Genomic DNA, 16,160 nt, shown 5'->3' with positions numbered 1-16,160 from the left:
CCTTAATTCTAGCATATAAGAAGGTTCTACTGCATAGTTCTGGATGCTGGAAGTCAAATACAGTACTGGTAAAAACATAGTTTTATCTTTCAGCCTAACTAAATTGTTTTGTTCCATGTAGTCTGAGATATCAGAATCCTCAGATTTCCATAACACACAAGCTCCTCTAAACAGGGTCATCACTGCAATGACAGTTTTAGCAACAATGCTACTGCAATTACATATGCTCTAAATTTTGAAATAATAATCATGAGTAATTTACATTTGATAAAACAAAAGTAGAAATACTCTATAAGCATGAAAAATGTGAGATAAAATTGAATGTAAAATCTCAGGAATTCTGATCATCAGCGTTCTATATCTACCTTATTCATTTTCATAAGTATGGAAGAATTCAATATAACTAAGTCAAAATAGGAAAACTACTACTATATTTATTTTTCTCTATGAAGCTACCTATTGTTCCATATATTTTATATTCTGCAACTTTCTGAAAACATATATGTTCAAACTTTTTTTTTTCAGAAACGGATTGTGACGTTTTACCCACAGTTAAAAATGCCATAATAAGAGGAAAGAGCAAAAAATCATATAGGACAGGAGAACAAGTGACATTCAGATGTCAATCTCCTTATCAAATGAATGGCTCAGACACTGTGACATGTGTTAATAGTCGGTGGATTGGACAGCCAGTATGCAAAGGTATTTGGATGGGCTTTTAACATGTATTTATTTTAGTGTCTGAGGATGACATAATTGAAAAGGGTACAGGTATTAGTTTTAAAGGGTGACCAAGTTGGTTTATATTAAAAATAATAAAAGCACTGAATTGAAAACCCAATGGTTAAGTTGATAGCATGATGGTGTTCAGAGTTTAATTTCAAAATCATCAGCATCACTATCTTCGGATCATGTTTTGAAACTGTAAATTAACACTGAGGAGTACATGGTAGACATCCTCAATAGAAAACATCTAGAGATGAGACCTTCAGCCTCCCATAATGTTTTTTTTTTTTTTTCAGGGATCTGTGTATGACTCAGTTTGGAAGGTGCTGTAGTCTCTAAATATTTTTGATACATTTTTCTATAATTATCTTTCAATTGATCTTGCTTACATCTCATTTTATCAAGTTTGTTATGATATTAGGATATTTTTATGTGATCATCATTTTCTTATGACTATGGTATTCTTAAAACAATGTTCTTTTTTTCTCTAACATTGCAAATAGATTTTTTTCTCATACAATGATTCCTGATTATCTTTTCTCTTCCCTCCACTTGTTCCAGTTTCTTTCCACCTCCTGCCTCATCTAATCTATACACTTTCAGTATTTCAGGAGGAAGGAAATAGTTTTCTAAGGAGTAATAATAATTAAATGAAAACAAACACACTGGGAGGTGACAAAACAAGTCATTTTAGAGAAAACAGCAGAAGAAAAGGCATAAGAAACTAAATAGACACAAAGCCCCACTTTATACACTCAGGAATTCTATAAAAATACTAACTTGAAAGCCATAATATATATGACAGCATGCAAAGTACCTTCCTATACCAAAGATAGTTGCCTTCAGGCGTGAAGGTCCTATGTAGGCACCAGTGTAAATTTGCTATGTTCAGTGAAATGCATAGGTGTTGTCTTTCAGGATGTAGCCTTGCCTTCAGGTTGTAGGGTACAACAGCCTATGTCAACAGCCTATGTTCTTTTGGAGTTCCATGTGACCCCTCTGGCACTCATTTAATTAGATGTAACCTAATCCCAACATTAAAAGCTTCATTGGTGACATGAAATGTCCATTGGAGCCCTGTCTCCTCACATTTTTGTTGATTGCATTTAGATTCCATATATATACATACACACACATGGACACATATAAATATACATATATTCATATATATGTACACACATATATAGATATATACATATAAATACACATATACATATATAGAGTATATATATGTATGTATATAAATATATATGTATATATATGTATGTATGTATTTTAGGAAGCTTGCATTATATTAATTTTTATAATATCCCTCAAATGACACTTTTGTTGTTCCTCTATTCTGTCTTTTCTCTCCCCTTCCTTCCATCCATAACTATCTACTCTATTTTACTGTCCTAAGAAGACAATACCTTAGCCCCAGTTCATCATGCTATACCTAACCTCTGTTTTTCTATGGATTGTAACTTGGCTTTCCTGACTTTACAGCTAATATCTTCGTATAAGCAAATACATACATGTATGTCTTCCTTGTTTTGAGTTACCTCACTCAGGATGAATTTTTGTGTATTTCCCACCATTTACCTGTGACATTCATGATTTCATTTTTTGTGTGCAAATAAATGTAGCAAATTTTCTTTATCCACTCACCAAGTCATACATATATTTGGAATCTTATGCAATAATTGAATACTCAAGACGAGCAAATAGGTAGTGGTACTTTATTTTGTTCTTTAGATAATTCCTGTGTGGATCCACCACATGTGCCAAATGCTACTATAGTAACAAGGACCAAGAATAAATATCTACATGGTGACAGAGTACGTTATGAATGTAATAAACCTTTGGAACTATTTGGGCAAGTGGAAGTGATGTGTGAAAATGGGATATGGACAGAAAAACCAAAGTGCCGAGGTAGGGCATCATTTTTCCTATTGTTTCTTTGACAATGTAATTCAGTTATTGTACATTAGTGAAAATAAACTGAAGTAATTTAAAAATCTTTAAAATATATTTTATTTAAATCCCAAATGTTATCCCTTCCCAGTGCTCCCCTCCCAGAGCACTTTTGCTTAAGGTCACCAACATCGAGACCTGGGAGTCTCCCCCATCCTGGGCTTCTGGGACTTTAAGGAGGCTGCCCTGATCCCCTGTCCCTTCGCGGCTTCAGGGTTCCATTTATTTTCCTGGCCCTATGTGTTCCACCCCATACCTGATCCTGCCCCCACCCCTATTTCCCTTCCTTTCCCCTCTCCCACACAGGTAATACCCGTCCTCTATGTCCCATGATTATGTTCTTTTACATTCTAAGTAGGATTGATGCATCCTCATTTGGACCTTCCTTCTTGTTTAACTTCTTAGGATCTGTGGGGTGTATCTTGGGTACTCTGTACATTGGGCTAATAGCCACTTATCAGTGAGTATACACCATTAATGTCCTTTTGCGTCTAGGTTACCTTAGTCAAGATGATTTTTTCTAGTTTCACCAATTTGCCTGAAAATTCATGATATCCTAGTTATGAATAGCTGAATATCATTCTATTGTGTAAATGAACCACATTTTCTGTATCTATTTTTCTGTTGTGGGACATCTGGGTTGTTTACAGCTTTTGGCTATTAGGAACATAGTGGAGCATGTGTCCTTATGGTATGGTAAAGCATCTTTTGGTTATATGCACATGAGTGGTATAACTGGGTCTTCGGATAAAGTGATTTCCAATTTTCTAAGGAACCACAAGATTAATTTGCAGAGTGGTTGTGTAAATTTAAAATCCCACCAACAATCTAGAAGTGTTCCCCTTTCTCCACATCCTGAACAGCATGTGCTGTCATTTAAATGATTGAGAAGTCATTATGGTTGGTGCAAGGTGGAATCTTAGGGTTGTTTTGATTTGCATTTCTTTGATGACAAACGATGTTGATTTTTTAACTACCTTTTTTTTTTTAACTGACAACAGTTTCTTCCCTCTCCAATCCTCTCAACTTCCTCAAAGTTCACCTCTCCCCAGGATCGCCTGCCCTCTGCTTCCCTTTAGAAAATAATATTCCTCCAAGAGACAATAGCCAAGCATGACAACACAAGATACAATAAGACAAGTTAAAAATTCTCTCATATTGAGGCTGGACAAGGCAACCTAACAGGAGTAAAAGGGTCCCAAGAGCAGGCAAAATAGTCAGATGTACAACCATTCCCACTGTTAGGAATATCACAAAAACACCATGCTAACACCATAACGTATACACAGAAGACCTTGTGCAGATCCAAGCCTTCCTCTTCTTTGCTGCTTCAGTATATGTGAGCCCATGTGAGCCCTGCTTAGTTAATTCAGTGGGCTAGGTTCTTCTGGTGTCCTCCATGCCCTCTGACTCCCACAATTCGGCTCACCTGCCATCTTCTGTCGAATACCCTGATCTCCGAGGGAAGGTACCCAATGAAAACCTCTAATTTAGACTCTCTCTTCTGCTCCCATTGGCTGCCAGAGAACGCCTATTTAATGACAACTTGGCAAAACACCCATTCTAGGTGTCTGAGTTGTCCAGTTTTTGGTTCCTGGCCATACAGTCAATGGAGAGCATGGTCATTCAAGAGATGATACAGTTGTTAAAGACTAGGCTCACTACCAAAGTGATAAGAGAAGCATTTTCTTAAAAAAAAAAAAAAGAAAAGAAATTGATACAGTTTTGAGGAATATAATAAAGAAATATGGTGGAAATTTTTTTAAAAATTGAATCAGATTAGAGGAACAATTGCTACTAAGGAAAAATGAACCACTTTACAACAAAAGATATTCATTTATTCATTCAATATTAAATGTATAAAACAATATTTATGTAAGGCTTGAGAAAAAATTTACCAAATAATTATTTTCAAATGTAAATATATAATGTAATAGAATATCTCTATAAGAGAAAATATATTTTATTTGTTATCTTTTCTTATTTCTTACATTTTGAATTCAACACGTGTGAATTGTCAATGACTACATGCTAAAAATTAGATTTATAAACACAGGATTTTTCTGTTTCCTCAATTATTTATTATTGAATATGAAGTATATATTTATGATGGATGTATTTAACTCACACCTATAAAGAAACATTAACTGCCTAATCCAACAATCAAACCTCAATATTCGGATCATTTGCATGTGAAACAATTTTTAGTATGTTTTGTATATCAGTTCATTTGTTACTTTTGTGTTTGGGTTCTCTGTTTATAGTTTTTTTGTTTTTGTTTTTGTTTTGTTTTTACTTTTTTAATCTTTTTTTTTTTTTTCAGTACAGTCCTTATCTCCCTACCGGGCTGCCCTCTGACTGTTCTTCATACCTGATTATATTCCCCACTTCTCTCCCACTCATGGCCCCTCCCTCCCCCTTCTACCCATGATTGCTTTCCTCTCCCTACCTGGTGGTACTGAGGCATCCTCAATTGGGCCCTTTGGCTTGTTAAACTTCTTGAGTTATGAGGACTGTAACCATACTTTTTTTGGCTAATATCCACTTAGTGAGTACATACCATGAATGTACTTTGGATCTGAGTTACTTCATTCAGGATATTTTCGAGTTCCATCCATTAGCCTGCAAAACTCAGCATGTCCTAATTCTTTATAGCTGAGTAATATTCCATTGTGTAAATGAACTACATTTTCTGTAGCCATTCTTCTGTTGTGGGACATTTCTGTTGTTTCCAACTTCTGGCTATCACAAATGATAGTCACTATGAACACAGTGAAACATGCTCCTCTGTGGCATGCCCTGGGACATCGTTTGGATATATATGTCCAAGAGTGGCATTACTGGTTCTTCAGGTATATCTATTTCCAAATTTCTGAGGAAACTCTAGATTTATTTCCAGAGTGGTTCTACCAGTTTGTAATCTCACAAGCAATGGAAGAGTGTTCCTCTTTCCCTACATTCATGTCAAAATGTGCTGTCACTTGAGTTTTTGACCTTAGCCATTCTGATTGCTGTAAGGGAGAATCTCAGGGTCACTTTGATTTCAATTTCCCTGATGACTAAGGAATTTGAACATTTCTTTAAGTGCTTTTCAGTGCATCAAGATTCCTCCCATGATTTTTGTTGTTGTTGTTGTTGAGTTCTATAGCCCATTTGATTGGGTTGTTTGGTTTCTTTGTGGTCAGCTTCTTGAGTTCTTTATAAATTTTGGATATTAGTCCTCTACCGAATGTACGGTTAATAAAGGTTTTTTTGTCCCCAATCTGTATGTTGCCAATTTTTCCTACTGTTTATATCCTTTGCCATATAGAAGCTTTTCAGTTTCATGAGGTCCCATTTATCAATTCTTGATCTTAGAACCTGAGTCAATAGAGTTCTATTTAGGAAATTTCCCCCTGTCCCAATAAGTACAGGCTCATTTCAAATTTCTTTTCTATTTGGTTTAGTATATCTATTTTATGTTTAGGTCCTTCATCCACTTGGACATCCATTTGTCATCTGTGCAAGATGACAAATGTGGATCTATTTTCATTTTTCTAAATACTGACTGTCAGAACAGAACCATTTACTGAAGATACTTTCTTTTTTCCAATGTATATTTTTTTCATCTTTGTCAAATAAATGAGTGGTTTTATTTCTGGGTCTTCAATTCTATTCCATTGATCAGTGTGTCAGTCTCTGTACCATGCAGTTTTTATCACTATTGACGGGTAGCACAGCTGGAGGTCAGAGAAGGTGATTCTCCCAGAAGTTCTTTTATTGTTAAGAATTGTTTTCACTATTCTGTTTTTTGATTGTTTGTTTTTCCAGATGAATTTGAGAATTGCTCTTTCCATGTCTTTGAAGATATGTGTTGGACCTTTGATAGGGATTGCATTGTATGTGTAGATTGCTTTTGGTAGGATGGCCGTTTCTACTATGTCAATCCTGATGATCCATGAACTTGGGAGATCTCTCCATTTTCTGAGATCTTCTTCAATTTCTTTCTTCAGAGACTTGAAGTTCTTATCATACAATTATTTCACTTGTTTGCTTAGAGTGAATTTACATTATCTGTGACTCTTGTGTAGGGTGTTGTTTTCTTAATTTCTTTTATTTTTTTTTTTTCCTGAGACAGGCTTTCTCTGTATAGCCTTGGCTGCCCTGGAACTCACTTTGTAGACCAGTCTAGCCTCCAACTCAGAAATCTACCTGCCTCTGCCTTCTAAGTGCTGGGAATAATGGCATGTACTACCACTGCCCAATGTTTCCATAATTTCTCCCTCAGTCCGTTTATCATTTGTATAAAGGACAGCTACTGATTTATTTGAGTTAATTTTATACCCAGCCATTTTGCTGAAGTGCTTTATCTCCTGTAGATGTTCTCTGGTAAATTTTTTTGGGTTGCTTATGTTTACTATCATATCATCTGTAAATAGTGATATCCTGAATTCTTCCTGGCCAATTTGTTTCCCCTTGATCTCCTTTTGTTGTGTTATTACTCTAGCTAGAACTTCGAGTACAATATTGAAGAGATATAGGAAGAGTTGGCATCCTTATCTTGTTCCTTATTTTATTGGAATTGCTTCAAGTATCTCACCATTTAATTTAATTTTGTCTGTGTTTTTGCTGTATATTGCTTTTGTTATGTTTAGGTATGAGCCTTGAATTCCTGATTTCTCCAATACTTTTAACATGAATGTGTGTTGTATTTAATCAAATGCTTTTTCCTCATCTAATGAGATAACTGTGATTTTTTTTCATTGAGTTTGTTTATATAGTGGATAACGAAATGGATTTTTGTATATTGAACCAGCCTTTGATCCCTGAGATGATGTCTACTTGATCACGGTGAATGATGGCTTTGATGTATTCTTGAATTCGGATTGCTAGAATTTTATTGAATATCTTTGCATTGATATTTATTTGTGAAATTGGTCTGATTTTTCTCTTTTTTTTTTTTCTTGGATCCTCATGTAGTTTAGGTATCAGAGTACTTGTAGCTTCATAGAATGAATTAGGTAGTGTTCTTCTCATTTCTATTTTATGGAATAATTTTAAGAGTGCTAGTATTAGCTCTTCTTTGAAGGTCTGGTATAATTCTGCACTAAAGCCATTTGGCCCTGGGCTCTTTCTGGTTGGGAGGTTTTTAATGAGATTTTTTTTTTCTATTTCTTTATGGGGTATGTGCCTGTTTAGATAGTTTAACAGCTCTTAATTTAACTTTGGTACAGAGTATCTGTCTAGAAAAATCCTCCATTTCATCTTGATTTTCCAGTTTTGCTGAGAATAGGCTTTTGTAGTAGGATCTGATGACCTTTTGTATTTCCTAAATTTCTCTTGTTCTGTCTCCCTTTTCCTGTCCGATTTTGCTGATTTAGACACTGCCTCTGGGCACTTTTGTTAGTTTGGCTAGGTGTTTATCTAACTTGTTGATACTCTCAAAGAACTAGCTTTTGGTTTTGCTGATTCTTTATATAGTTCCCTTTGTTTTTATTTGGTTGATTTCTGCCCAGTTTGACTATTTCCTGTCCTTTACTCATCTTGGATGTGTTAGCTTCTTTTTGTTCTGGAGTGCTCAGGTGTAAGTTGCTAGTGTAGAATGTCTAGAATTTTTTACCAGGACTCTTAGTTTTATGAATTTTCCTCTTAACACTGCTTTCATTATTTCCCATAAGTTTTGGTATGCTGTATCATTCTTTTCATTGCATTCTAGGAAGCTTTTTTTTTTTTTTAATTTCTTTACTTCTTCTCTGACCAAGTTATCACTGAATAGAGTGTTGTTCAGTTTTCACATGTATGTAGGTTTTCTGTTGTTTTTGATGTTATTGGAGGCTAGCCTTAGGCCACAGTGATTTGATAGAATGCAAGGGGTTATTTTAATCTTCTGCTATTGGTTGAGGCCTATTTTGAGAACCATTATATGATCAATTTTGGAGAAGGTACCATGAGGTGCTGAGAAGAGGGTATATTCTTTGGTTTTAGGGTGAAGTGTTCTGTAGATACCTGTTAAATCCATTTGATTTATATCCTCTATTAGTTTCACCATGCCTCTGTTTAGTTTCTGTTTCAAAGACCTATCCATTAGTGAGTGTGGAGTTTTGAAGTTTTCCACTATTATTGTGTGGGGTTCAATGTGTATGGTTGTTTTTTCTTGGGGGGTGGGCTTTAGTAAAGTTTCCTTTATGAATGTTGGTGGCCTTGTATTTGGGGCATAGATGTTCAGAATTGACACTTTCTCCTGGTGGATTTTTCCTTTCATGAGTAGAAACTATATTCCCTCAACTCACTTGATAACTTTTGGACTGAAAGTCTATTTTATTGGATATTATGATGACAAGTCCTTCTTGTGTCTTGGGACCATTTGTTTAGAAGACTTTTTTCATGCCTTTTACTCATGGTAGTGTCTGCCTTTGTTATTGAAGTGTGCTTCTTGTATGCAGCAAAATGTTGGATCCTGTTTACATATCCAGTCTGTTAGCTTATGTGTATTTATTGGAGAATTGAGAACATTGATATTGAGAGATATTAAATCAGATGATTGTTAGTTCCTGTTATGTTTGTTGTTGTAGGAGGCATTATGTGGATATGATTCTCTTTTTGTTTTTGGTTTTGTGTGTGTGTGTGTGTGTGTGTGTGTGTGTGTGAGATTGTTAATGTCTTGCTTTTTTGGTGAGGGTACTCTCTGTGAGTTGGAGTTTTCCTTTTAGAATTCTTCATAGGGCTGGATTTATAGATAGATATTGTTTGAATTTATTTTTGTCTTGGAATATTTTGATGTCTTCTTCTATGTTGATTAGGAGTTTTGCGGGGTATAGTAGCCTGTGCTGGTGTTTGTTTTGTCTTAGTGTCTGCCTGACCTCTGTCCAGGCTCTTCTGGCTTTTGGTGTCTCTGTTGAGAAGTCTGGTGTAATTCTGATCTGTCTGCCTTTGCATGTTACTTGACATTTTTCCCTCACAGCATTTAATATTTTCTTTGTTCTTTGCTTTTAATGTTTTGAATATTATGTTATGAGAGGATTTTCTTTTCTGGTCCAATCTATTTGGTGTTATATATGCTTCTTGTACATTTAAGGCCATCTCTTTCTTAGAACTCATGGGAGGCCTTCATGCTGTGATGTCTTCAGAAGAGCAGCAAAGCTGATTATGTCTTTTTTCTCCTTTTTCACCTTGATTTGGAGGAGTGGTTCTCAAGAACTTAATGGAAGCATGAATTTTTAAGTGCTTTTGAATATACAATGCAAGAATGCTATCTCTAATAGTTTACTTTTTTAAAATGGAATTTTTATTAAGTAAAAGTTTAAATGAAAAGTTTCCATCTGTGTTGATAGTGCTCTATCCTAAGAACCATAAACCATGTAACAATAAAGCCAACATTAAGCATGAGAAACCACTTTCAAAATAATAGTCATAGTTGTCCAAGATTTTCTTGGCAGTATGTATAAGGACAATTACTCAGACTAGAATCTGAGAAATTTCTATAGCTGAATATACCACACACATTACATACAGGGCCTAGAGAATCTTGAGCTCATATTGTCTTGAATGCTTCCTCATTAAAAATTGGCTATCATACCAGAATGCACCATGAAAACTTCCAAAAGAAGGGAGGAACCAACAGCGATATTCAATGATGACGTCTATGAACAACAGAAATGATGGCTGGATAACTCCTATTTTTTGTTTTTTTTTTATTAGATATTTTCTGTAACTACATTTCAAATGTTACCCCCTGTCCTCAAGTCCCCACTGAAAAACCCCCACTGCAACCACCTGCCCTTGCTCATTAATCCAAATGATCTAAGCAGTCCCATAACACCTAAAGAAGTAGAAGCAGTCATTAATAGTCTCCCAAAAAGAAAAACCCAAAAACCAAAAAACCCAGGACCAGATGGACTAAGTACAGAGTTCTATCAGAACTTCAAAGAAGACCTAATACCAAAACTCTTCAAATTATTCCACAAAATGGAAACAGAACGAACACTACCCAATTCATTCTATGAATTACTCTGATACCTAAACCACACAAAGACCTAACAAAGAAAGAGAACTTCAGACGAATTTCCATTATGAATATTGATGCAAAAATACTCAATAAAATTCTTGCAAACCAAATCCAAGAACACATCAAAATGATGATCCATCATGATCAAGTAGGCTTCATTCCAAGGGATGCAGGGATAGTTCAATATATGGAAATTCATAAGTGTAATCCACTATGCAAACAATATTGAAGAAACCACATTATCATCTCATTAGATGCTGAGAAATATTTGACAAAATCCAATATCCCTTCATGATAAAAGTCTAGGAAATATCAGGAATTCAAGGCACATACGTAAACATAGTAAAAGCAATATACAGCAAACCAGTAGCCCACATCAAGCCCAAGTTGGGATCTGCTCCACTTTTATCTCTGCATTTCCTTTAGACAGGAACAATTCTTGCTCAAACATTTTTAAGATAAGTGGGTGATCCCATTCCTCAACTGGAGTCCATGCCTACCTATTGGTGGTCTATTTAGTTTCAATATCCTCACTGTTGGATATTTTTGGCTAAGCTTATACCCATTGGATCTCCAGAGCCTCTCATATCCTTGCTGTCTTGCACTTTCTTGAGATTCCTCAGTCCCCCAAACAACAGTGGCACATATTTCTATTCATTCCCTGGCCCTCTAGGATTCTGTCCTGTATCCTCCATATCTGATGCTTCCCTTCTTCTTTTCCCTTTTCCTCCCTTCTCCCATTCATGTCCCTCCCTTCCTCTTCCTCCTATGATTATGTTTTTTACCACTATCCTTAAATGCTATGTTTCACTTGAAACACAAACAATATTATGAGTAGAAAGATCATCTATTATATATCCCTAATTTTACAGTTAAATTTCGCCTATTGTTAATTTTTATTTACTTATTTAAAGAATTCTGGTAGTTATTCTCTAGGAAGAACTCTGGTGGAGATAAATCCCCTTTATCTTATTTTATTAGACAATGTCTTCATTAATGTCTTTCTTCAAAAGGCTAGCACCACAGGATATGGAACTTAAGGCTGACACTCACTTTTTTTTTTAAACTTCCTATGGTCTGTGTGACACTAAATAGGTGTACCTTTTTTTGGAATCTTGGTACAGTGTGGTTGACGATGACTTTCTACTGATTTTTTTCCAAGATGTTTTCTTTAAGCATTTCCAGTAGATGGATTTCCAGGAGCTTCATGGGACTTGTCCTATTTGAGTTTACTCAGTTCTTGAATATGACCATTCATGCCTTATGACCAGTTGTTTTCATTTTCCTTTACACTAAAACATTAATTTTGTTTGAATCTTGATTGTTTTGTTTTTATCTTAAAAATGTTGGCATTTATTTCAGATTCATGATCCTCCTCTTAAGATCTTACTGAACGGAATTAGTAGTTTTGATTTTAGACTTTTCCTATGTCCTCACAAGGGCACTCAGTAGTCAAAAAAAAAAACATATAGCACAGTATTATGCAGTTAAATGCGTTCTGGATTTCTTTGCTAGAAGTTTCAATGTCTCATCTCTTCATGGAATGTTTAATAAGATTACTATGTCCAAGCATTTCAGATATACTTAGCAAATGTATAGCATAAACCCTCTTTAGCCTTCTGTAGCATTATAAACTTTAAAATCTTATTTAAAATGTCTTTCTACAAAAAATGATAAAGAGTGGGAATATATAGAGTCATAAACTATCAAGCTTCTTTTAAAAATTGCCTATCTACGTTGGCATCTGTGTGTTCAGAAGCTGTTAAGATATTTACTAGTACTTGAAGGCTTCAGAACAGACACGTTTGCTTTAGTTAAGCTAGGACTTTAGGCAAAAGGAAAGAAGAACTTGCAACTCTCAGTTTATATGATTAATCTTTCTTCAAGAAATCATTTATTTAGCTAGAAAACACTAAAGTCTTATATAATATTGTATTATTTTTGGTTCTGCTTAGGTCTGTAATTCGACTTGAGTCTCAAACCTTCAAATGTTTTCTCCTTAGACTCAACAGGGAAATGTGGGCCTCCTCCACCTATTGACAATGGAGACATCACCTCCTTGTCATTACCAGTATATGAACCATTATCATCAGTTGAATATCAATGCCAGAAGTATTATCTCCTTAAGGGAAAGAAGACAATAACATGTAGAAATGGAAAGTGGTCTGAGCCACCAACATGCTTACGTAAGTACCTTATTCTCATAGATTATAGGAGAATTTGTTTTATATTATGGATATTTTTGTGTTTATAATAGAACATTCACAAAATACATGTACTATTTTGTTTTATCTCCAGTGCCAAACATTAGCATGTGATAAAAACAAGATTATTAGATACCACCTGTCAACTAAAATTGTGCATGTTATTCTTTACAATTAAGTTTTTACTAACATGTATTAATGTCCACAAAACTGGGCACCAGCATGATATTCTATACCTATTGTCTCAGTCAGTGTTCTATTGCTGTGAAGAGACAATATGATCATGACAACTCTTAGAAAGGAAAGCATTTGTTGGGAATAGCTTATAATTTCAGATATTTATTGTATTATCATCATGTTTGGAAGCATGGTGGCACAAAGGGGGCACAAAGGTGGCACATGATGGAGGAGAAGTAGCTGAGCATTATACAGCTGAATCTGCAGACAGCAGTAAGATATATATATTTCTTCTAACAAGGCTATACCAACTCCAACAAGACTCCTAATCCTTTTTTAGTGTTACCAATCCCCAATGAATGAGCAATATGTGAGCCTATGGAAGCCACTCTTTTTTCAAATCACACCTATATACGTCCTTCATTTATTAAATCCATACCACATACCCTGCTCTTCAATAAGACAACTAACTTCTATTAATCACTGTCATGCATTCTAGAGATAGTTTCGTCTATCTTTTCATTCTGTATGAAAGAACACAAAGTAGTTGTTTTCCTGTGTTTGGTTTATTTCACATAATGTCCTCCAATGCCTTTTAGTAACTAAAATAATAAAATGCATCTTAACTGTCTGAACAAAATTTCACATTTAAGTATTCCATGTGGTCTTTATAAATTCATCAATTGGTATTAGTTCAGAAAGTTTTTTGTCTTATCTACAGTCAATTAGCAGTTTGCAATAATCATATACATGCAGTTTTAGGAGGTTCATTTTATTTCTTTGAGTGCATAGCAAAAGAAGCATATAACAATATATGTAAAATCTATTTTAAAATTTTTAAGAAATCTCAGTTGTCATCTATAGTAACTTCTCTTAGTTACATTCCCATCAACAGCTTATAAATTTTTCACCACACATTCATTAGCATTTATAATTTTAAGGGCTCCTTTCTCTAATGCTATTCTAACTAAGTGGCAAGGTAACTTATCATGGCTTTGGTAAAAAAAAATGACAGCAAATTATATTAAGGTTTTTTTTTCCTACTCAGGTTTTTATGGATATTTTTTGAGAAGTGTCTACTTATTTATATAATTTTGGTTGGCTTATTTTTCTTTTAAAATGCATTTTACCACAGACTAATGACAGTTCATTTAAAAGTTATCAAGAAACTAAAATCATGATCAATTATTTAAGTATAATATAAGACAAATATAGTGCAAAGCCTTTTCAAAAAAAGATATGGTCAATTTAGGGAAAGTGGTGTTATAACTTCCAACCAGGACCAAATCAATCAAATCAAATCAAACCAAACCCAAACCAAACCAAAACAATTAATTTTCACTTTTTTGTGTTTTCTTGACATAAGACACCCCTAAAAAAGATATGCAAATACTTAATAACAAATACTAGTCAACCATTTACTCTGATTCAACTGGCTGCATATTTCTTAGTTGTACTGATTATGCTCTGTGCTATGCACAAGTACCTCATTTTGATGAATTCCAGGGGTCAAGGTTTGCTGTTTGCCTTACAATCTGGAGACATTCCAAACATTCAGTGTCCAAAACCAATGAACTGTTTCCCTGTTGTGTTTCCTTGTACTTTCTTAAATGTATGTTTCATGTTTGATGATTGTTCTTACATCGCTGTCATTGACCAGCTACAGACAGTATCAAATTTTAATCATCTCCCAATTATCCTTATGTCATTTACTGAATATTATATCAGTTCTAAACAATTTTTTTGGAAAGTCTATCAAGATGAGTTAACTGCAGATACATACAGTAGTTATCAAAGCAAAAATTAAATTTTGAAGTTACTGATAATGGAATTACATTTATAGATAATTTTCAGAAAAATAAATGGGATTCGTCTATAGATAGGGGTAATTTTTGTTGGTTTATGTATTACTTAAAGAAATTTGGTAATTTCTTCTTCAGATGCATGTGTAATACCAGAAAACATTATGGAATCACACAATATAATTCTCAAATGGAGACACACTGAAAAGATTTATTCCCATTCAGGGGAGGATATTGAATTTGGATGTAAATATGGATATTATAAAGCAAGAGATTCACCGCCATTTCGTACAAAGTGCATTAATGGCACCATCAATTATCCCACTTGTGTATAAAATCATAATACATTTATTAGTTGATTTTATTGTTTAGAAAGGCACATGCATGTGACTAATATACTTTCAATTTGCATTGAAGTATTGTTTAACTCATGTCTTCTCATAAATATAAACATTTTTGTTATATGGTGATTAATTTGTAACTTTAAAAACTATTGCCAAAATGCAAAAGCAGTAATTCAAAACTCCTAATCTAAAATATGATATGTCCAAGGACAAACTATTTCAATCAAGAAAGTAGATGTAAGTTCTTCAACATCTGTTTCTATTCAGAACTTTCTCAGATTTTCCTGGATACCTTTTGATGTAAGGTCCTGATTTACAGTGGATAAAGGATATATTGACTGATTCTTCAAATTAATATGATTTCCCAAAGCATGTAACAACCAAACTATCATATATTATATGACTAATGCATACAATTAATTACTATATAATACTTTCAAATAAAAGAATCTAAGAAACTTCTTGCCTATGTACGTCTAATATTTGGTACATTGAAATAAGAAAAGATTCAAACAATTTTACAAAGGGATTAAGATTTTCACAAGGTGTATGATCCTATCACTGTAATAATATTGACATTAAAAACTATAAATATATGGTATCACTTATAAACAGGCAATGATCATTGTTTTAAGCAGGACTTTATTGCTGTAAAAAGAGACATATTAGGTAAGGCAACTCTTAAGAGGAGTAACATTTAATTGGGTTTGGCTTACAAGTTAATATATTTAGCCCATTATCATCATGGTGGAAAGTATGACAGTGTCCAGGCAGACATGATGCTGACAAAAAGGCTGACATCTCTACATATTAATTCACAAGCAGCAGAAGAAAATGTGTCGCACTGAGCATAGTGTCAGCATAGAAAATTTCAAAACTTGTCTCCACAGTGACACACTTCATCCAACAAGTCCATACCTACTTTAACAAAGCAAAATCTCCTAATAGTGTCATGTCCTATGGACAA

At 34.3% G+C, this 16,160-nt stretch overlaps 1 protein-coding gene across 1 annotated transcript in view; it reads left to right on the top strand.

The window, feature by feature from the left end:
- Window positions 1–15,655, top strand: part of Cfh (complement component factor h) — a 97,557-nt gene extending 81,902 nt beyond the window's left edge. The window contains exons 19-22 of the mRNA NM_009888.3: window positions 526–702; window positions 2,464–2,640; window positions 12,670–12,852; window positions 14,988–15,655. Coding sequence (NP_034018.2) covers window positions 526–702; window positions 2,464–2,640; window positions 12,670–12,852; window positions 14,988–15,184 — 734 coding nt within the window. The 3' untranslated portion in view covers window positions 15,185–15,655. The remainder of the gene's footprint in view (window positions 1–525; window positions 703–2,463; window positions 2,641–12,669; window positions 12,853–14,987) is intronic.
- The last annotated feature ends 505 nt before the right edge of the window (window positions 15,656–16,160 follow it).

This window comes from Mus musculus, chromosome 1 (genome assembly GCF_000001635.26).
Source record: "Mus musculus strain C57BL/6J chromosome 1, GRCm38.p6 C57BL/6J".
In the NCBI taxonomy this organism is placed as follows: Eukaryota; Metazoa; Chordata; class Mammalia; order Rodentia; family Muridae; genus Mus; species Mus musculus.
Note: the sequence above shows the minus strand (reverse complement) of the source record. Positions and strands in the feature narration are given on the sequence as shown.